Below are 21,832 nucleotides of genomic sequence, written 5' to 3' on the forward strand. Positions count from 1 at the left end.
CTTTCATTATTATCAATCAATTTTCAGAATTGTCACTAAATGTCTCACAAATGATTCAATAGAAAACAGTACCACATTGTGTTCTCTTCATTTTCATTATTTTATTAAAAATTGCAATAAAATATTGATCAATTATGTATTTGAACATTATAAGCGAAAGGCTTTTTAATATGCATATGTACAAACAGGACATAACAAGGAGAATATCATAAATACTCTTTCAACAAAACCAAGAAATACCTGCTACGTAAAAAGCAACCACACTATTAGAAAATAAGAGTGATGAGAGGAACTGCTTTCATTCCTGAGAAGCAAATGTATGATTTGCCATCACTGCATACAAGGTTATGTACTGAGCAACCTGCAAAGCTCCTCTGTCCTCGTGTCTGAAACACCTTTGTCTAATTCCTTGTTCCATATTGTTGATTAGGAAGGACTGCATGGCCTTCCCACATCCATCTTTAACATGTGTTGTTAGTTGCACATGAACCTTATTTCAACACAGTACCATTAATACCAACACAGCAAGTAAATATCAGCACTGTAGTCTTTTTGTGAGGGACTTGAACAATGTCCCTACTATCAAATCTCTCCTATTAGGAAGATCAAAATGCATCAATTCTAAGAAGGTATGTCCTCTTTACAGAGAATTGTATAAAAAAGCACCATGTTAAGTTTATGCAGTATGTTAAGCCATAAGAGGAAGTGCTAGGCATGCTTAAAATCTACATTTCTCTGCAAGCACCGTATCCCAATAAGGTAGCTTTACTTTTGTCAATCATATTGTATGATTAGGGATGAGAATACACCCTGTCTCTATGACAACCACAGAGAACAACTGAACATCAAAGTATCCTTTGAGATGTCAATATGTCAATGTGATTATGAGCCACTGTGTGTATCCAAATCCTTTACCATTAGCACCAACTGTATATTTGTGTCCCAATGCCATTTCATTTTTAGATTTGTTTTATCCAAACCCACAATCCTCCCCTAAACACCTCCCTGTTCAAACTCGGGGCGCTGTAGCCAATCCGGCACCGCCATCTGGGCACCAGAATCGGCAAATTTATAGTTTTCTGTTAAGACCGCCCCCAGTAGACGTAGTGACAGTCCAGGATCAAGATGGCCAACTCCATATACCCCCCACCCGCTTCACCCACCCCCCACTTGGTCCCACTCTGCCCCTCCCTCCCTCCCTCCCTCCCTCCCTCCCTCTGGTTCCCCAACCCCAGTGTCCCTCGGGTGATGTTGCCCACGATGCGTTCCTCAGTTCCTGGGCTGCGAGTTGAACTCCTGGCAGATGTTGTGGATGATCTTGGGCACAAACTTGTAGAGGCTGTCGAACTCGTCCACAAAGAAGGAGTGCTCTTTATCGGGGTCCGTGGCGATGTACTCCAGCTCGTCCTGGGCCGCCCAGGCGATGCCGATGGAGTAGGCAATCACACCTGGGTCATGGGAGAGACAGGAGATTACACACGGGCCTCACAGCTGCTCGTTACATCAAACACACACACCGTGACACCACACTGTGGACTGATCACAGACCAGAGGAAGCAGGAGAACTGGGAGACTGCAAAAGATAAACTAATGAATGAGTCATTATTTCCTATCAGATAGCTGGATAGTTATGTTTTATGATTTGTGTATTTGGACCTCCCTCACCTTGGCGATGGACAGCCAGTGCAGGTGCAATGACATCATCATAGGAGCGCCCATCTGTAATGACAATCATGATTTTGCGTTTATTGGGCTTGGACTTGCTGAAGAGCTGCTCCGCTGTGTAGGTGATGGCAGCGCCGGTGCTGGTCCCGCCGCTCCAATAGTTGATGCGCTTGATGGCGTTCAGCAGGTCGGCCTTGTTGTTGTGCTGGCCAAAGGCGAACTCCAGCCTCTGCTCGTAGGTGTACTGCACGGCTCCGACCCGCGTGTCCGTGTCGGAGATCTCGAACTCCCGCGTGACGTTGGCCACGAACTGCAGCACCGTGCGGAAGTTCCCCGTGCCCACGCTGCTGGAGCCGTCGATGACGAAGGCGATGTCGTTGGCGTTGAGGCAGGTTTTGCTGCACACCAGGCGGTCGGTGTCGCACACGCGCTTCACCAGCGGCTGCACGGCCTTCCTCAGGGCAAACCAGCTGGACACGGGCAAGGAGAAGAAGCCGTTCGTCCGACACACAGCCTGCGGGGATGAAGTGGCACATGGTCATTTCTTTCAAACCTATGTTGTGATTATGGGGTCAATTCATGAAGGACTCATCAATTCCAATTCAACTGAGGAATTGGACTTGGAATTTGAAAAAACCTACAGAAGCCAGAATTGGAATTGAATTGGAATTTTAGGAAGTTCAATTTAATTCAGTGAAATTCTGTGAAATTCCATGTTTTTTTTTTCTTACCACATATCTGAGATTACACATTGTGTCATTTATTATCAATAGCCTACTGTATATCATAAAATGTTAAAGGTACCTTTCAGGTGGTATTTGATGCATAACATATAATCGTGAATACATACATTATGATTGAATGTATTTGATTTGTCAAACTGTCCTTTATTTGATTCATAATGTTTGATTTATAATGTTTAGCAAGTCAAGACATCCTCTCTTAGAAGTGGAATTACATGGAATTTCATGGAATTCTATTCTGTTTCCTGTCATTCCAATTCAATTCCAGTTCTGTTTCCTTAGAGCTGTGTGCAATTCCAATTCCAACTCCAGGAATTGAATTGGACTTTACCATGCATTCTCAATTCAGTTCATGAATGGCCCCAGCCCTGATACACCCCCCTCTGTGACAGCACTCTACCTTGTCTACAAAGTTGGCCTCAACCACATTTTGTTTTTCGTTGTCATCGGGGCCCTCGATGGTGACAAAAAAGATGTTGATGCCGGACTCCCGAGCCAGGCGGGACGCCTCCTCCACCTTGTCAGTGGGCCAGCCGTCCACCAGCACCACGGCCACGTTGGGAGCTCCTCCTCGGTTGCCGTTGGCATCACTGAAGTACTGCTTGTTGATGTAGGAGAGGGCCTTCCCTGTTAGGGCACAAGGGGGCAGTAGAGAGATGGTTACAGTAAAACACATGCGTGGACTTTGGAGAGAACAAGTGCGAGAAGCCCCCTGTTAAGAGCACACTCTAGTTTGTTGAGAATGGAAGTCGAGTTGAGATAATAAAATGTTACTTGCAGTCAAATGCTTTCAAATATTCAAAGTATTTCACACCATTCAACTTGTATTCAGTTGTTACTCAAAATCTGAGTAATGCATGCACATGGATTCTAGAAGATTTGCTCATTTTGCATCTCTGCATGCTATTAGATCCATAAAAAAAATGAAATTGTAAAAATGTAGTGTTCATTACATGCATTCAGTGGACCAGATGTTGTGTATGTCAGAGGCTGATAGTCAGGGTCAGTATGGCTTCATTTAACCATACAGAAGCAACCTTGTAAAAACACCTACATTCATCTATGCCAGATACAAGCATTACTTACCATGTATTTTGTATACAAAAATACACGAGTCTCTGTAAAGTCTATTGCCTGTACTGTATATCCTTGCAGAAAGTAGCGACAATATATCATTAAGCCTGTCATAGCGTGGTTGGTGGTCTAACAACAGGAGAGGATCTGCTGTTAATGACTATGGAGGCATTACAGTCACTCGCATTGTTGCCTGATTAGAGGGAACCTCTGGGCAAACACAAACAACACTATTTGTATCAGGCTGCAAAATTTAGCATGTCATAAAGACACATGTGGCAGTGAATGCATGCTGACGCACCAACCTAAGCAGAAAAACAGCACATACTTTCTGTAAACTGACCCCCTGGGCTGGTAAAACCAAATGCTTTTGGTCAGACCAAGAGAAAAACACGGCTTACAGAAGCAGGACTGTAATTTAGGTAACAGTGTCTCGCGGCAAATTTAGATTTAATTCTATCCTTGCATGTGAAAATGTGATCTGGCTAGTAAACCACGCGATAATTGTGCCCCTTTCACTTTCACACTTGTGCCTGTAGGCATTTAGCTGGCAAATAGGTCACTCACCCACATTGGAGAGGCCTCCCTTCTGGACGATCTTATCTATGGCTGTCTTTACATCTCTGGAGCTGGAGTAAGACTTCAGGCTCATCTCTGTCACTGGGTCATCCCTGCAGACAAAACAGGAAAGACCAACAATCATTATGTTGGTATTTTCTCCTGTACAAATGCATTAAGAAACAGGAACAGCAATTACCCGTATTGGATGATGCCCATCATGGGTCCAGCCACGCCCACTTTGATGACCTGGGCCACCTCAGCCAGGAAGTCCTTCTGGATCTTAAAGCGGCGCTTCCCGATGCTCCAGCTTCCGTCCATCAGGAAGGCGAGGTCCACCATACAGTCTGCAGGAACAAAGAACCACCGCAAGATTGCAACACACAACAGATGCCACGCTTTGTGTTTATTTCATACATGTGTGAAGTACAAGGGACATACTCGGGTCTCCCTGGGACGCAGGCTCCGGTGCTCTGGGTATGGAGTCTTGCTCTCTCATGTTGAAGCCTGAAAATTAAGAAACACACAGTTCCTTAAAGCAGAATTCCACCTAAATTAACTTTTGAGGTGCTATTCTGCAAAAGAAGATAGTTTCTTAAATCCCACCTCAAAAAGTCTGTCCTAATGGCTGTTGAGTTATGAGTTCTCAGTATCATGGAAAATTCAGTCATATGGTATTTGTCTGGGATGGTTGAAACAATTTTATGGCCTTTGAACCATCTCACGCAATGCAATTTGATCTTGTCATGGAAGTGTTTATTCTTAAACCTTCAGAACTCACACCACAACTCTAATAAAACAATAGAGAAACCCTTGGTACATTTTAGGAAAAGTTCTACTTTTGCAGAATAACAACCTGCAAGCCAGTTTTGGTGGAATTGCCCTTTAGATCTACAGCTGTCCACACATATCCAAAACCTTAGGAGTCCTGGCAAGTATTCCCAGCCTCAGTAGTTGTTGTGGCAAGAATTATACCAATTATACCAATTATACCAGGAACTGATTTCATCCTCTAGCAACCATGCCATTTGACTTTTCACTCCAGATCCGTACAATTACAGAGTGAGCGGTGGTGTGGAAACCCAGATGCTTTTTGGGATGAGGGTTCAAGAGGCCTTCTCCTTGGATAACCTCGGTTAGGTTTGCACTTTCAGAGTCAGAACCGAACACTTTCTGGCAAAGCGGCTGTTTTGAAAGGCAGAAAAGAGGTTTGCAGCAGTGCAAGCTATCTCACCTGATTCATAAATGTTTGCTTCTGGCTTCCAGGCATCCACTGGCTCCACTGTGTAGATGATATCATACAAGCTCAGCATTAGCACACCTCCACCACAAAGCAACAAGTCACTAGCTAACACCACTCACCATAATGACTACACAAAAAGGGGAAATGGGCTTCTTCTTCACAAAAGGAAAATACTGCTTTTCTTGAGATTTAATCATTGGCCCTCCTCACACTTGGAAAGCTAAAGCAGCAGCGCTTTGAGCAAAATTGCAACTAATAGCAGAGCAAAAGAAGTGGCACTTATTTTCTACCCCCTCTGCAAAAGTCCAAATGAAGATTGCCTTATGAACGCTGTATGGAGAGTGCAACCTTATGCTTTACTGGACACAAGCTGGCGCTCCACAGTAAGCACTGCTCACCTCTAGTGTGGGTTGTTTCCAGTGGCACTTTACGGTTGCCATCTGAGTCAGTGGCACGGGGAGCTGAAAGTAAAGACTTCAACAGTCATCTCAAACCTTGACACATGACATTATCTCCAACAAATGCAAATACACCATGGCCAAACATTTCATTTGGTAGGACGTGTGGTTGTATTCCTGTGGGACACGCTGGAAACAGCTAAGCCACTTGGTTTTCCAAACCATGGCTCTTCTATCTAGATTTAGATGCCTCGGCAGTGTCATCAAACAGATGGAGCCATGGCCTATAATCTGAATCTGAGGGCTTTGTGCATGCTTTTGTGTCTTGTCATTGGGCCATGTAGTAAATGGTTTGTTTTTTAGTGTGAAGGCTATAACTAAAAACAAATCAAATTCTTTTGCTTTCAAAGCACTGAATTGTTATGGCCCGGTTCTTAGTGAGCTTGTACGATTGCTTAAACACTGTATGGAGAAATCCTTTTAATTATTAGCATATGTGTGTCTAGTTTATGTGATAATATAAATAATAAAACACAGAAGAGAGAAGAAAGAGGAAAAATGTGCAGGTGAGATAAAGAAACTCCAAGAGGCTTATAAATCTCACCTTCTTGCATCTCACCTCAAAAGAAAAAAGTCACAATGACAAACACACAAACTGGACAACAGAAACTAAATGAGATAAAATTGTAGTAGCCATGTTTCAGAAAATGAAATCATGGGGAAAGTGAGAATGTGGTGGTGCATGCATGTGTGTGTGTGTGTGTGTGTGTGTGTGTGTGTGTGTGTGTGTGTGTGATCAAAGAGAGAGAGAGGGGGAAGGATAGAGTGTGTTGTGTTACTGAGAGAAAACTTTGCACTTTGGTTCTAAGTCAAAACAGGTCTACAGAATCACATACTGTACATCATGACAACATAAAACCTCAACACCAACACCTGTTAGTTCCCAGCAAATAGAATGGAAAAGCACTTACGGTACGGTCCAAAGTTATAATACCACCGCTCATACTCTGAGATATCAGGCCTGTGATCGCGAGCTGGAGGAGGACGTCGTAAGACCCATTAGTATTCCCACAGTGAACATCAGAGGGAGATGCACAGATTTCCATGGTTGCGATTGGTCAGACTGCACATATTCTTCTCGACCAATCGCAGACCATTGCAGAGAATGACTTTGTGCAGACTCATCCCCTTACAGGGTCTCTCTTGACATGCACAAACAGTAAATCTGCCCTTATGCTCATCCCTTCCATACATCACAGGCTTGTCATATGGCAGGCACATGGCATGTAGTAAAACATCCTGAGAGACACTGGCACTGTACATACTTACAGAGGCGAGCACATTGAACACACACATGATCGGCAGATACCAAACTGGATCAGTCACACGAGCATGCCGTGTTCCAACATGCACTGGACGCAGACGTAAATGCATACAAGTCTAGGTGTAGTGACCTGCCCCTGTGAGGGGGGGCGGCACACACCAAGCTGTCATGTGGTGCTGTCTGCCAGTGGGTGGTGACTTACCTGGGATCTCATGTGTGTCCGCCTCGCTCCACGCGTAGCCTGAGTCTGGAGCTGGGTAACTAACATCTGAATGTACAGTAGAGAAGGTGGAGGCATCAGCAACTACAGGGATTACATTTCAGGGAGTAGAGGACTGTTAGCTTCATATGACCTTAAAGCTCCAATCCAATAGAAATGATGGCTATATACATGGTGATTCTTGATGGCTGATGGAAAGAGTCTCAAAAGCAATGTTAACAACCCATTTAGAGCTTCAAATTAGCACATGATATCTTAAACTGCTATGCTCACTCAGTGACATTGAGAGGCAGAAATGTCTGCAATCCAATAAAGTACATGAAAGAAAATCAAGTGGCACTAGGATCGGGGGTGATGGAGATAAGGAGGTGTTATAGTCTGGATTGGGTCTTTAGTCAGTAGCCCCTTGTGTGCATTTGTGGTCAGAAGTTGAGTTAATGCAATTAAAGGGGAATGCCACTCATATTCAAAATTCACATGTTATTTTTATGGAATACAATCTGTATTTATGATAACGCATAGCTGAACAACTGACTCCAAAAGCAAGAAACAAGACAACCAATCTCTACCCGCAAATGCAATGGAGTCTGACTTTAGCGAATACATATGATTTGTCTAAATTTTTACATCTAAATCAGCTCTTTTCCAATTAATTTTCTATGCAGTTGTGCATCAGTGTGTCATCATAGATTAGGGGGTAAATACTTGCGTACTGGTTAGACTATGAGTGACAGTTTATTTAGACAGACCAAATTCTGAGCATGGGAATTTAAATAGATTCAGTGGTATTCCCCTTTAACTTAAATGTAACTGTTCAAGCTCAAGAGTTTTTTCCAAGGTATATAAAATGGATCTAGGTCATTAGGTTATTATAAAACCTACCTTAAGTCAAAATGTTTTGCTTTTTATTACAATAATTCTAACCAGACCATCTTACCTTGGCTAGTTTGAACACTTTATAAAACAATTTAAATTAGAAGAACAATTTAAACTAGATTAGAGTATGTTTATGGTTTGTTTAAGTATTAGGGAGGATGATGTATCCTCTGTTTGATACCTGCTGGTCGTCTAGCTCCAGGGAACCAATCAGGACGAGCAAAGGAGGGGGTCGGCCAATCCCTTCTGGGAAAAGCTGTGCAGGGGAAGATTAGAAAGCTGCGTTCATGAACAAGCACCAGCCAGTGTCATCACCAGGACTAGCATACTTGTGACCTCCACTAAACCTGCCGCGCCACCTTATTAGTGAGGTATGCACAAGATGTTCAGCCTCAGTCAGACACTAAACATAGTCGCCCGGGGCCATACAGCGACTGAGCGACTAAGGGCTGTTTATGTGAAGCGTAGCACCGAGTTGTTTCCACTGTGAGCCGTTCTCTCTCTACCTGCAGAGTAGAGAGACGAGCTGACAGAGGAAGCCCAACTCACTGAGCAAATGTGTTTCTCATTCTTACGTTTGCTACCTGCTGCTCCTGGCATCACAGTTTGTTTGCACAGACTCCAAAGCATAGTTTCAACCGGTAACGTGGCAACATATTAGTCAGTTAAAGGACTAAGTCAGAGGCTCGCATGGCTAGAGGTTAATCTAAGTGTGCAAGAATGTTACAGAGCACCGGTAGCAAAAACAGTCGAGTAAACCCATAACAGTACATTGCATCTGTCTGATCTAACTTAGCCATGACAACACTTCAATTAACCCCTCCCTAACAGTGGATGAGGAGCTTACAAAAACACACGGCCTGGGCCCTGGGTTCCCATCCAGTGGCAGCTAGCAAACAGGGCCTTTGTTGACTGGGATCGGCTGGGAGAGCCCAGCTAGCGGCCCGGCGGAGCGTGGGAGTATTGTTCTAATGCTGGTGTCAACCCAGGGACAGTATATACTGTAGGACACAGAGATTAGAGTAATCTGCTGCTGGTCAAAGGCCGAGCACTATACAGCAGACAGTAATGTTATTTTTTTCTGATGAAACCGGTGCTTTAAAAGGATTGACTTTAACTCTCAGATTCATACACACTTCGCTGAACGCTGCGGCCAAAAGGTCAGAGGAGAATTGAGGATAGTGATCCTCACCTCGGGGTCTGCAGTTCGACACAGAACCTGCTGGACACAATCTCACGCTATCTCTTCTGCTCTTAAATATGGGTAAATGGAGAAACCTGGCTTTAATACTCATGGAAAGGTGGTGGGTGAGTGTGGGTATATCATTGCGCTTATCAAGTGGGCATCTCTCATTACAGATGTTAGATTGAATTGGGTCGTATCGTCTCCAAAAGGCTCAACAGTAAATTCAGACATTGATTGAGGGCAACAGGGTGGCAAATAGTGAGTAGGGAGATCCCCCTTCAACCTGTAAACCAGGGTTCAAGTCCCAGTGTCAGCAACCATCCACCCTGGTGAGGTGTCCTTGAGCAAGACACTGAATCCCTACCAGCTCCAGGCCTGCTGCTCTGTATCTGACCCTGACCTCTGACCTCCCTGTGGAGGGGGCAAACAAAAAGAATGTCCCTAAGGTGATCAATAAAGTAGCACATTATTATCCCTAAACCACCCATCTCTGTACCTGTTCTCAGCACTGATCAGACACTACACTGCACCTACATTTAGACATATATTTAGCCCACAACATCACAGCCAATAGCTTCCAAACAGCAACAGGTTAACGGGACGACTGACCCGCTGGCTTGAATCAGCCTGCACTGCAGTATACCATAAATCATAATCTAAGAGGATATAATCCAATCTAATTTTAGGGATCCATGGTTTTGCATTCCACAGAAGCAAAACAGAGGCGCATTCCTCAGCAGGCCAAGCCTGGACTGGACTTGAATGGCAAGAGCTTTCTATTCCTATTTCTATTCAAGCTGGAGAGAGGACCCAGATCCTGCAGGCGTCTGCGGCGTTGAGGATTGGGTCATGAGTCTCTCTCTCTGGGAGCACCAATCGGGCCACTCTGGTGCTGCTGCTTTCATCTCTCTCCCTCTGTAAGCATTTACAAGGGAGGGGAAGAGGCCACACCAGATGGGATCTGTCATAGGATATTATTACAGTACTGACAGAGTGCGTTTCTCATCATGGTCTTATCTAAAGAGAAAGCTTACAGCCGGAGTTCACGGCTGTCTCACAGAGATATGTCACAAGATGACTTCGGGACAATGCTATCACCTCCGCTCATCTTTGAGGCATATCTGCATACCTGCTGTCCATTTGCCACCATGTCATGTCGGGTGCCGTGAAAGTCGGTTGGATGCTTGTCGACCTGAATATCCGCCTGTATTTCTATATAGGCAGTGAACCACAGCGTCCCACAGAGGGTTAACATTAGTGCTGCTTTATAAAACATTTCAACTGGGGTTTTATTGCTCGGGTTATTTCCCTGTTTGATCAGACCTGTCTGCTTCTCTACCTCCACTAAGTGTGAATGTTTTGAAGTACGGCTTCAGGAGTCCCGCTCAGGGTCTGGAGATACTTACTGGGGTTGGACTGGCCAGTGTTGGGAGTCCTCTCAGGTGGGGCTGGCTGAACCCTGTTAAAAGCTGTTTGTAGCAATGAGAAACAGGCAGATGGAGTAAGGAGAGGAAAGGGGGAGGATGGGGAGGAGTGAAGAGGAGGGGAGGGGGGGTGGTAAAGCAGAAGAGAGCTTCAGGTCGAGGGCTCCATCCACAAATGCAGCCCAGCTGTTTTGCTTTGACTGAAGTTGAAGGCATTTTCTCCACAGCATGATATCAAAAACAAGAGGATATATGCCGGGTAAATTTACAGGCCTTAACTCGGCTTTAGCAAATTCATTTGCTCTTTTCATCTCGGAAAATCAAAACATGAATAAGAGGATGTGCCTGATGGCGGGGGACAGCCGTTAACAGTGGTGATCTTGAAAGGAATGCGATGTTAGCCGAGATGCATGATGGAGCGGATTAGCGGTGACCCTGGGGTGAAGATCACAGGGGCTTATGGGTGTGGACACCAGGGTCAGACTTACAGCCTACAGTCACCGTCTCCTGGACTCCTGCTCCCACAAAGCCATCTGTCCCCCCTGCTGTCTGCTGCTGCCCTTGACCCACATTCCCTGTCCGTGCCAACGTGTCTACCTGTTTGTAACTTGTGTGTGTGTGTGTGTGTGTGTGTGTGTGTGTGTGTGTGTGTGTGTGGGTGTGTGTGTGAGATGAGGCTGACCTGAGCCAACAGGAGAGGCTGGCTGTCTCCTGATAGTCGACCCTGCCTCTGGTCTGCGCAGACCTGGGACCAAGAGCGGGAGACAAACATAACATGGCATAATATAAAATAACTGAATAACTAAAAATATGAATTCATGTGTTGTGCAATGATCTACTGTATGGTAACCTTTACAACAAAGCAATGGTACAATTAAAGAATGTTTTGATTTGGTAACAATGGCAATGATGTTTTGTAAGTCAGAGAGAAAATAACAGGGTGTTAGCTTTGATACAGGAGTGTCGATGGGCCAGGAGCATGGCCTTGTTTAAAAGGGAATACCTCTCAATTACACAATTCAGATGTGGTTCATGTGGTCAGTTTTTTGTGGGAACATGAACATCTCATGCACCAAACTAGAAACTGAATCTGTGGAGAAAATGTGATGTGTGATGACACCAAGATGCGCAGCCTGCAGCTGTGACTGGAGACTGATGTGATGGACACACGCAATCTTTGAACTTTTACAGCCAGACGAGCGTTATTTTATAGTAGTGCTAATAGCTCTTAACCAGAAAATACCCATATCTCCTGATAAATGTGGCAGATTCTCTAACAGTCACATTTTCCATATTTTACCATCCATTCTCCCCGAAACAATCCATTAGATTAGAGGTAAGACAAACTCTTCTCTCATTTCTGGCCATAGGGGGCAATGATAAATGTTCACTAATACAGACTGAGCCTGTCCGATGGCACTTGAAAAACACATTTGAATCCTGTAATTGAGTGGTTTTCGACTTTAAGGATAACAGAACAGATGCCGGGCTGCTCCAGAACATTCTGCTCTGGCCCTGTGTTAGCGGTCTAGTAAAAGTCTTGAAGGCAGCTGTGCACATAGAGAACAGAGAAGCCATGCAGAGTTTAGAGATTGTAGATCAGTAAGAAAGAAAGACAGAAAAAAGAGAGAAAGGGGGAAAAAAAGAGCATATAAAAGAACAGAACTCCAGCTGCACGTTTGAGACAGTTGTGGGCTCCAAAGGTAGAATGACAAAAGACACATCAGGACAATTAAAGCTTGGTTTACCTGGATTGGCACGTGGTGAAAATCTATTCGGATAGGCACTTCCTCTGAATACTTTGGAGAAATTTAATTGTTTAGTCAAACTTGAATTATTGTATGTTGTGCAAAGGACTTTCCAAGAGCGTCAGAATCAATGAGAGTTTGGACATACCTTGGCTTGGCTTTCCTTGACCATTCTGTGACTGTCCTATACCAATATTGAGAATAACACAATGTGGGCGAATTTAGGGGAAAAAAATCTTTGTATTGTTTCAATGTAAAAAACGTAGCAAATTCAACATAGACCATTATTTTGCCTTTAGTATAAGCAACTAGCTCAGGTCATAACTGTAGGTTAGAATAAACTGGTGTTTTAAGTTTTTGGCTTAAAACAACTGGATTGATTTCACCCATTATTAAATACACAAGTTGTGCCGTTCATATATGACAAACTTGCTTTGGAAATAGTTGAATGTCAGGACTACCAATGTCCTTATGAGCTTTAATACAGAATGCTTTAAATCCTGATGCACACAAATCCCAGAGGACTAGTGCGAAGCAAACACCTGATGCTATATGATATATGTATATAAAAAAAAACATTACTGCGCACCCCAGTGGTAAGCAACACCACCGCGCCCCTTCATGCCACCAACCAAGGTCCCGACCCCTCTATGCTTTGCTTCACTTACTTGAGCTTGCGGCTGCCACAGAGGCAAAGTACGGGTGACTGCTGCCTAGATAGAAGAAACACACATTGGGTGCCAGTGAGAGGAGAGAGATAGAGTTACAGAAAGTGAGGGAGAGAGGGGGGTGGGGGGGGGGGGCACATAGTCCACTTCATTCGTACACATACCTTAAGACACTGCAGCGTTGTCTACATACCTGCATTTATATCCTAATGGGGCGGACGACTCACACTGATTACCGTCTGATTATGTTTTCATTTAAGTGGTGAATGGTCGTGTGATCAAATGTACAGTTCATTCGGTCAGTCAAGCAAGGAGAACAGCACAGTCCTAATCTCAGCACTGACCAACTGTAATTTGTCATAATTGCAGTTGCGACTTGTAATTACCAACTGCGATCATTCATCTTCATCACTCAGTAGCACGCGAATGAAAGCTTGTTCAGGCAATCAGAGCGATTCCAACTGTAAGCTCCATGCCGCAGTTGTCAGTTAGATGTCAACATCACTAGCCGACACACTGACTGTGGTGGATCTGCGGTGTTGTGGATTGGTATTACTGGATCAGGTGTTAAGTTTATTAATCGTTAATGTTGTCCTGCATCCGAGTAAATACACAATCCCCCACATAACATACATGGATCCATTGATGTGAGAGCGAAAATGCTCTCTTGCGACATGTATGTATGCAAAACCTAGATGTGTGTGTTTAATTCACCTGCATCCCTGACTTTGTGGACCGCAGCACGAGCCTTGGTCGTAGTGGGTGGGGGTGTTGTGGTGGCGATGATTGTGGTGGTGGTGGTTGTGGGTGCCGGTGTGGTGGTGGTGGTGGTGGTGGGTTCGGGTGCAGCGGTCGTGGTGGGTTCAGGCGCCGTCGTAGCCGGCAGCGCTGTGGTGACGGCAGCTTTGGCCTCCTTTTGACCTGCGAGGAGACGACAGACGGAGGAGGAGGTATAGCGCACAAGATGGATGGATGGGGAGGAAGAGCGTCTACAGTAACTGCTGTGTTGTAATGCATTCTTGACATTCTTCACCGGGCCGCAGCGCTCCAGCTTCTCACTCAGCCTTAGTGGGGCTTCAGAATGCCTGAGCCCATCATGGGATCCTTGAACGGTGACAAGAGTTTACCTAATAACCTTCTGTGCTTATCGGTTTGTTTGATCATTGTGAAACACTAAGCATCTGTCAATCAACCCACTGACAGGCTGCAGTTAGTACTCTAGCAATGCATTTTCATTTAAATGTGTATGGCAAAAAAAATAACAACTCCTTCCTCACTTGTTTTCACATAGGTGGGTCTTGAAGGGGCGTAGTCCAGGGTAGAAGGGTAGATCACTCCTTTCTTTGGCTTCCCCACTGAAACACAACAGAGTCAACTGAGGACTGGCAGCTAACCTGAGGGAGCCGTGGTTCACATAGTATTCTTCACCGTCATACCTGAGACAACGAATGACTCCCGCCACTTAGGCAGAGAGAGAGAGCGCACTCCGTTGGAATTGCTGCCCTTGTAGATGTTCTGCCCCGCCATCTTCCTCACGATCACCTTCCCCCCTGAGTTGGTGATGACTCCACTGTGGACACAGAATTTACACTGGGAATGAATGCTCTAAAATGCTTTTGATTGAGGCACAATGCTGCATAGCATGTACAGCAGCAGGTACAATGACCATTTCGTGTGTCTTTGGGGCAAAAACAATACAACAAAGATGTCCCACTGGAGATTTTTCAGGCCGTTTCCATTGCAGAAATGTAGAAGAACCAGGAATCATCCAAAAGAAAAAAATCTTGCAAATTGGTCACCCTCAGGATAGTGAATCACCTATGATGTTTTCTGGGGCGTATATCACATTTATCATTGCAGTTCATTGTCTAGTACTCTACCTGTGGATGGCTGCATTGCAGATGCTGGAGATGGAGGCGAACACCCCTGTCCCATAGACTTGCTGCTTGGTCTCCTTACAGTGGGCTGGGCATTTGACTATGAACTCGGGGAGGTTGATCTTTCCTGCTCTGACATCACACTCTATGGCTGGAACAACTGGGGGAAGGAGGTACAGAAGAACAACGTTGGGGTCAAGTAGATTTCAAAAAGTAGATTTTTTTTAATCATAAGAAAGTTTTTATATCCAGTCTAGAAAGAAACTACTAGGTGATTTGCACCTGAATTAATTGAATTGAATGTGAATTCACTGCAACCTTGCAGTGGAGAGAGCAAGTGGAGACGATAATACTGGGACTGACACAGAGATTACAGGCTTGTTTGTTTGTGATGTCTACCTTGCTTTGGCTTCTTGTTCTTTGGTCCATTTGGCTTGGCCCAGCAAGCACAGGACAGGAGGAGGAGAGCTGTGGGGAAAGCAGAAATAAGCCAGGGAGATTCACGTATTAGCAGACAAAGTAGCATAATCATCAGTGTGTTTACTGTACACACAGAAGACAGGGAGTGTTTGTGTTCACTGCCATTAATGTACAGGAAGCACGGAGTTTGCACCGAGGGTATTATGGAAACATGCTCATCAAGAATGATATATAGAACCATATAAAGCCAATGTACTCATGCAGAGAGTACAGTACGTGTAGAGAGAGAGAGATGAGAGGGACAGAAAGAGACATGGGAGGGGGGTGGGGGGGCTTACCGAGGCAGATGGCAGTGAGTGATGCTCTGATCATGTTGGGTGGTGTGCTGGTTCAGCGGGTCAGCCAGATGTCCTTGTATAACCTCCCAACCTTAGGGAGAGAGGAGAAGCAGCAGACTTTCATTACGTTATCCTGTGCAACACCTTCCCTCACCTTCCGCCCACTCAAAGTCAGTCTAAAAGCAACTTTTGACACATAAATCTACTGTGAGCATGACAAGTGCTGGCTTGAAACAAGACAGAATAAACTTGTGTCATCAGCCAACGCTTTCAGGAGCATTTGAATAAAGAGGAGACTGAGTTAGTGGAACAACACCAGTAATCGTATGGGATATGAGAAATTCTTTTGGCCAGAACCAACAACTCAGATCAGATGTGTGTTACAAAAGCCTGAAAGAATTGCATGGCAACAAACATCTGGGCTCGGAGACAGAAGTGTCTCCCACTAATACCTACGAGTCAGACGCAATTAGAGAGATCACACAGACATAATATCATCCGTGAGGAATGGGGAACTCTGTTCAATCAGCTGGCTTTATGTTTGACAGCAACAGCCACATCAAGTCGAATCACGATCTCAAATACAGATCCTTTCATTTATGGCTGTTTACAGTACACACAGAAAATGTCTCGCGGTCATTCCGATTCAGAAGGTAAACCCGTATGAAGTCATGAAACAATGTCAGAGCCTGTGTAAACAAGAACATAACTGGGTTGCCAAGATTTCTTTCCAGACGCCGCGATTCTCTTGTAGTAATGATAGCGCTGGTGATAATGGATAACTAGGTCTTTCTGTGGGTGTAGATTTACTGTATTCCTGCACAGCAGAACTTGTAATCAGAGGGACAGCCAGAGAAAGCCTTACAGCTCCTTGCTGCTGCCCTTCACACACTGTGGGTTGAGGATGTGCCCGGCTGCGTCCCCGCTGTGCGCCGGGGCAGAACTCCTCACTGGGGAGGTGACGACTGAAGCGTCCCTGTTACCGGCGGAATGCCGCACCTCCCACGAGGCCGGCGTCCCGTCTGTCACCGCCAACACACACCGGCAGGTTCAATTTGATCAAGTGGGGACATGTGATCGTACAGCGACCTCTCAGGCAGGGTCAGATGTGATGCAGTTCAGTGTGACATGTTGTATATGGCCCAAATGGGAGTGACATACTCCTATTAAAGCTACACTTAGCAAGATTTTTATGTCAAAATCACAAAGTGAGGCTGCAACAGAGAAGAGTGCCCATTCCCAATTGCTTGAGAGCCCAAAGATTCGCCCTATTTGTCCAAATTAAATTCTGGTGTTGGGTGTGGTCACTTCTCCACCCACAGAAAGTGACGAATCAAAATATAAGAACAAAATCCGTCCAAAGAAAGCTGGACTCTCCTTTGGTATAAATTGGACTATCCTTTGGTATAAATCAATTGGTAAACACGAGCATCCTGTGTGCAGTTTACTGATGTCACATTACAGGAATTCTGGGTATTGAAGTTACATTTTTTCACACAGTTGCCTCTCGTTGCCATTTGGAGCTGCCAACATGCAAAGTTGCCTATAGTGCAACTTTAACCTAAAGTGGGCATGAGTTGCTTGTTGTGCATAGAAGCGTGTGATTTCTCATCTCATACTGGGATTTTTACAGTATATAAACTCTGCAATCACGTTAAAGTAAAACTAATATGGCGGTGGTGTGAAAGTTCTGATGCAGCTCTGCATTCTTATCTGACATTCATAAGCATTGACATGATTTTTCCACAGTGTTGTGCTTTGACAGGCAGGTAGATCCCCTGCTGCATAGTACTACAATTTGTCCTCGCAGGGAAGAGAGGGCTGAGGCCGGGAACAAGCCGGGGCAGATATGTGCGTCTGTAGAAGACAGACCTGCAGCGTAGGAGAGGTGAGTCAGCGCGCTCCACTGGCTGAGGCAAACTACAGTATGAATTTGTCAAACACCTGTGAGTACAGTTTAACTAAAGCCTACTGTGGAAGCCCTATCTCCCAAACTAGAGCCTTCAACTACTTTCAGCGAAAAAGTTTCCTAAAAGGTCTTTAATTTCGTTTATTCTGAAGAATCTTAAAAGAGCCACAAATTCATTGTCAGAAAAAACCTTTAAATGAGTAATAAAAAAAGGCAATAACTTCTGTCCTGAGAGCATGCGCCTCTAAATGCCTCCTCCTCCAGCAATGAAAGGCAATGCAAATGATATCCTTTCCTTTCAGAAACACCGTGGGGAGTTTCCTGTAGATAATGGATCCTGAGGGGACTTGCAGAGACACAATCTCCAAGCAGCATTCAGCTAAAGAAAGGATCAAAACTAAACAAACAGAGAGCACATAGATCAGTGAGAGCTTATCACCTGCTCGGGGAGCTGTGGAGAATGTCACGGTATGCGAGGGGCTTTCAGACCCGCTGCTTATCGCCATAAATTACAAAGAGGGAGGGGTTGCGTACTGTAGGTGTTGTACATCTTGCATACACCTGTGCTGAACTTTAGATATGGGTTGTGCCACTACCACGGCTTCAGCTTGCCTCTTAGAAATGTTATATTCTCATACAACATGTATGCCGTTCCCAATATCACATTTCCATCAAACGCCAGTCAAGTTTCACAGCCAGTGCAAAAGTAGACGATGGGCTCTGTGCATGGAAGGAGGCCTCAGTCACTTCATACAATACTCAACGGCTCAGACAGGTCGCATAGTTTGAGGAATTAAACCACTATTGAATTCGGGATAACATTCTCACTACGACGTTAGATCAGTGGATTACATGTAGCAAAATAACAATACCAAGATTAGACAAGGCCAAGCTGTTCTGCACAAAGCCAAGCTTATCGGTCTGCTGCTGCAGTTGAGCGAGCGGCTCAGCTCCTGCGGGAATATTTCCCTTCTCTTAAGTGACAAACTCAAATGCATAACCACCGGGAATCTGACACTGCAGGCTGAAATCCTCCTTTACTGGAGTGTTCCAGGTGTCCGCTGATAAGATACAGATAAGGTATATGTGGTCCAAACAGGATGCACAGTAGCTGTCTAGGCGTATTTCTAAGCCCAGCACACAATAGGCTCACAAAGCAGGTCACACACACCTGCCTTACCATACAGGTAGCCTGAATGAGAGGGAAGTCTCTGTTCAATCAATATCAATGGCAAAACTGCTTACAAATGCTTGAATGGGAGCTGTTGCTAAGTGTGCTGAACAGAAGCAGTGATAAATTCTGAGTAGGACATGCAGCCAGGAGTTAATCCACATTTCACTCCTGATGTTTTCAGCCAATTCAGTTGCCATCAATCACAGTGAACTTTAGGGCATAACTGTCCTGCCATGCAACTTCATTCCCAAAACACAAGGACCGTATTTCAATTTAACCCCATTTCAGCAGCACCCACATTCCTTGTCTGGGGTAGCCATTGGATACAGAGACAGGCACAGAAGTATTGGACAGGATTGAGTCTTGTGTGAGTATCATGACCTGTGATGCTGGTTTTATAGTGTTTCTGAATGATGGCATGGGTGGTGTGAGACATTTAATTTACACACAGCCAATACATAAAAAAATGGCCTGGTAATGTTCAATCCCAGCTTTAATTCACAGGTGTCAGAAATGTACTTTAAGCATGTTAGATGTGCCAAGCGCTGCAGCAACAAGCCAACTAAGACCCATAGGAGAGATCAGAGACACAGGAAAACCAACATGTCTCTACAAGGTCATTTCCTTGCACAGCAGTCTTTTGCATTTCATATTCTACCACTGCTGAGGCACTGTTTGTTTACTGAGTGCAGCACAGGCTGAATTACTTTAATTCTTGGCACTGTCTCCCATGCAAGCCAGAGCTTGTAGCCTGCTGCTGGACATATTGTATAAGGACCACCTGTGCTTGATCAGGCTCTTCCAACGTACAAAGACAGAAATATGAAAAACATAAAATTATAATGCACATGGAAATAAAATAAAAACTGAAGAGTTTACTTCTAAGGCATGCTGCTTTTTGAGATTAGTAAAATATGGCATTTGAAAATAGAGATTTAGTAATAACAGAAATAAAGCCTGATAATTTTCCAAGGATTTTCACCATCACCCATGAGAAGAAGCCCAGTATGAATGGTCAGTGCCTTACCTCCACGACTTGATTCAGCTAAAACTCACTTGAGAAAAGAGGGAAAGGAGCGTTTTGCTGTGAAAAAAAAAGCAGAATTTAAGCAGCAGTGTGCTTTGGGCAGCCGGTCAAGTCCGTACTAGCGCTGCTGAAGTGAAAACTTTTTTTTAAATAAATATTTAAAAAGTTTAACAACAGCAAAACTTCATGTTATTGATTCAAATTCACCAATAGATTTCAAGATCAATAGTATAACCAGGAAAAAACGCGTTTGAACACAATTGGTCATCAATAACGCACGATAGCTCCATCACCAAGAAAGTGGATAATTCTTTCACCCGCATCGTGACACGCAATAGAAAACACACAATCCCCAATTCATATTTCGGTGCGTGGAGTAGTGTAGAGTCGTGTCTGGTCAGAATTCAAATTTCATCAGAGCAATAAAGGTAAACTTACCTGAGACGCTGAAATAATTCCCAAGGCGTTAGAAAAAAATAATTCCCGGCGCAATTTTTTCAGAACAGCGCCCGCTTCATTGAAAACCAGTGCGGATCAACAACCAATGAACTGTTCCACCTGGACTTTTAGGTCTGCATGATCGGAGCGCTCATTAAAAGTGGAGAACGGGACGGGGCCAGAGTTTACCCCCTTTGCCCGTCCCACTCCAGGCTCACACAGCTTCACCCAGAGCAGTAGCCCAGGGCCATCAGGAGAGAGAGAGAGAGGATGCAAGCTGCTGGCAACCTCCAGCATACCAGCGCGAGCATTTCAGCTTGTCAGCATCTTTTTGTGTGTTTGACAAGTTACTTTAGGACAGAACCACTAAACATTTTTTTAGGATTTTAGCGTGCCCAAGCAGACTATTGCATGATGTGGAAAGCTTCTTTTCAAGACTGTGGGGGAAAAAACATTTCTGGTATGATTCTGCTGAAGTTGTTGACTCCAGCTCTTCTCCATCCACTGACAGAAATACAACAAGCAAGAGTGGCAAGTGTGTAAACTCACACCAGAACCATCACTCCTCCTCCGCCAGTGTGCCACCAAATAAACCAATCAACACCTGTTTGGGAAACAGACAATTCAAGTCACACTCACTTTCACGTTGGGGGTTTTGTCTGCTGTTTGTCTGCTGACACACTGCTATGTCAACCTTCTGTGAGGAGGGGTAGGGCACCAGGGAGAGCTTGTTGGTTTATGCAGATTGGAGATTGGCACACAAAGTTGTGTTATTATGGACGGATGGCTGTGTTGAGGCTGGCTGCCATTTTGATTTAATGGTCTTAAGGGCCTCTGTAAAAGAGCTCATTGTGTTGTGATTATGGTCATTCATTGCAAATGTAGAAACTGCCTCAGGGACTTTTGAGATTACACTTTCATGCCTCAAGTAGATAATTGCCCATTGATATTGCTAGAAAAAAATCAGGTGCTGTTTCAGAGTTGCCCATTTTTCTTTCAACAGGCTGCTTACTTTGATAGCTTGTCAACAGACTAGAGTTGTTCTAATTCACCCATAGGCAACTGGTAGAGTTCTGACAGTTTACTGTAAAAAACAGCCACCCTCCTTCCCCACAGTGAAAACCTTTGCTCCAACCTGCTACTCAGTTGACTGATGTGATGTTTTGCCAAGTACGTGTTCTTTAATATACTGATCAGTTTGATGCCTGTTGCTTTAATGTAGGACATTTACAGTAAAAGGGCACATCTCTGCGGGCGCCGGTGCTTGGTAGAGAGCTGGCTGGCATCTCCTGGGGAATGTGGGACATACAGGAGATGTGAACAGCATGTACCCCCTCAGGGGTCGCTGGGGAAATGACCAAATACCATGCCATCATGTTGCTTCTATCGGGCCGAGGACAGTCCAGTGTTTCCAGATGTTAACATGCATCACTTGTCTCCCTACCATTGCTGACTACACATTTCATCAGCTGGATACAGTTTGAATCCATTCAGGCTGAGCAGTTAAGCACCACTCCACACT

At 44.6% G+C, this 21,832-nt stretch overlaps 1 protein-coding gene across 17 annotated transcripts; it reads right to left on the reverse strand.

Annotated features, from left to right (window-relative positions):
- Positions 1 to 1,215: 1,215 nt before the first annotated feature.
- On the reverse strand, positions 1,216 to 20,527 carry vit (vitrin). 17 transcript variants are annotated; one of them, XM_071903390.2, is made up of 23 exons: positions 20,311 to 20,527; positions 15,763 to 15,853; positions 15,404 to 15,472; positions 15,008 to 15,164; positions 14,564 to 14,697; positions 14,405 to 14,482; positions 13,842 to 14,048; positions 13,128 to 13,172; positions 12,608 to 12,643; positions 12,460 to 12,510; positions 11,394 to 11,456; positions 10,694 to 10,756; positions 8,283 to 8,357; positions 7,208 to 7,273; positions 6,653 to 6,715; positions 5,682 to 5,744; positions 5,275 to 5,322; positions 4,482 to 4,547; positions 4,240 to 4,387; positions 4,050 to 4,153; positions 2,809 to 3,035; positions 1,666 to 2,179; positions 1,216 to 1,448 (listed from the first exon to the last, which is right to left on the reverse strand). In XM_071903390.2, exons 2-23 carry the CDS (start codon positions 15,794 to 15,796, stop codon positions 1,270 to 1,272), a joined length of 2,490 nt encoding a protein of 829 aa, XP_071759491.2. In that variant the 5' UTR covers positions 15,797 to 15,853; positions 20,311 to 20,527; the 3' UTR covers positions 1,216 to 1,269. The 17 variants fall into 17 exon arrangements, with proteins under 17 accessions (XP_071759491.2, XP_071759490.2, XP_071759497.2 ...); XM_071903389.2 differs by having other exon boundaries at positions 7,208 to 7,309; XM_071903396.2 differs by lacking the exon at positions 10,694 to 10,756.
- Positions 20,528 to 21,832: the final 1,305 nt, after the last annotated feature.

The sequence above is a fragment of the Centroberyx gerrardi genome, chromosome 15 (genome assembly GCF_048128805.1).
Source record: "Centroberyx gerrardi isolate f3 chromosome 15, fCenGer3.hap1.cur.20231027, whole genome shotgun sequence".
NCBI lineage: Eukaryota > Metazoa > Chordata > Actinopteri > Beryciformes > Berycidae > Centroberyx > Centroberyx gerrardi.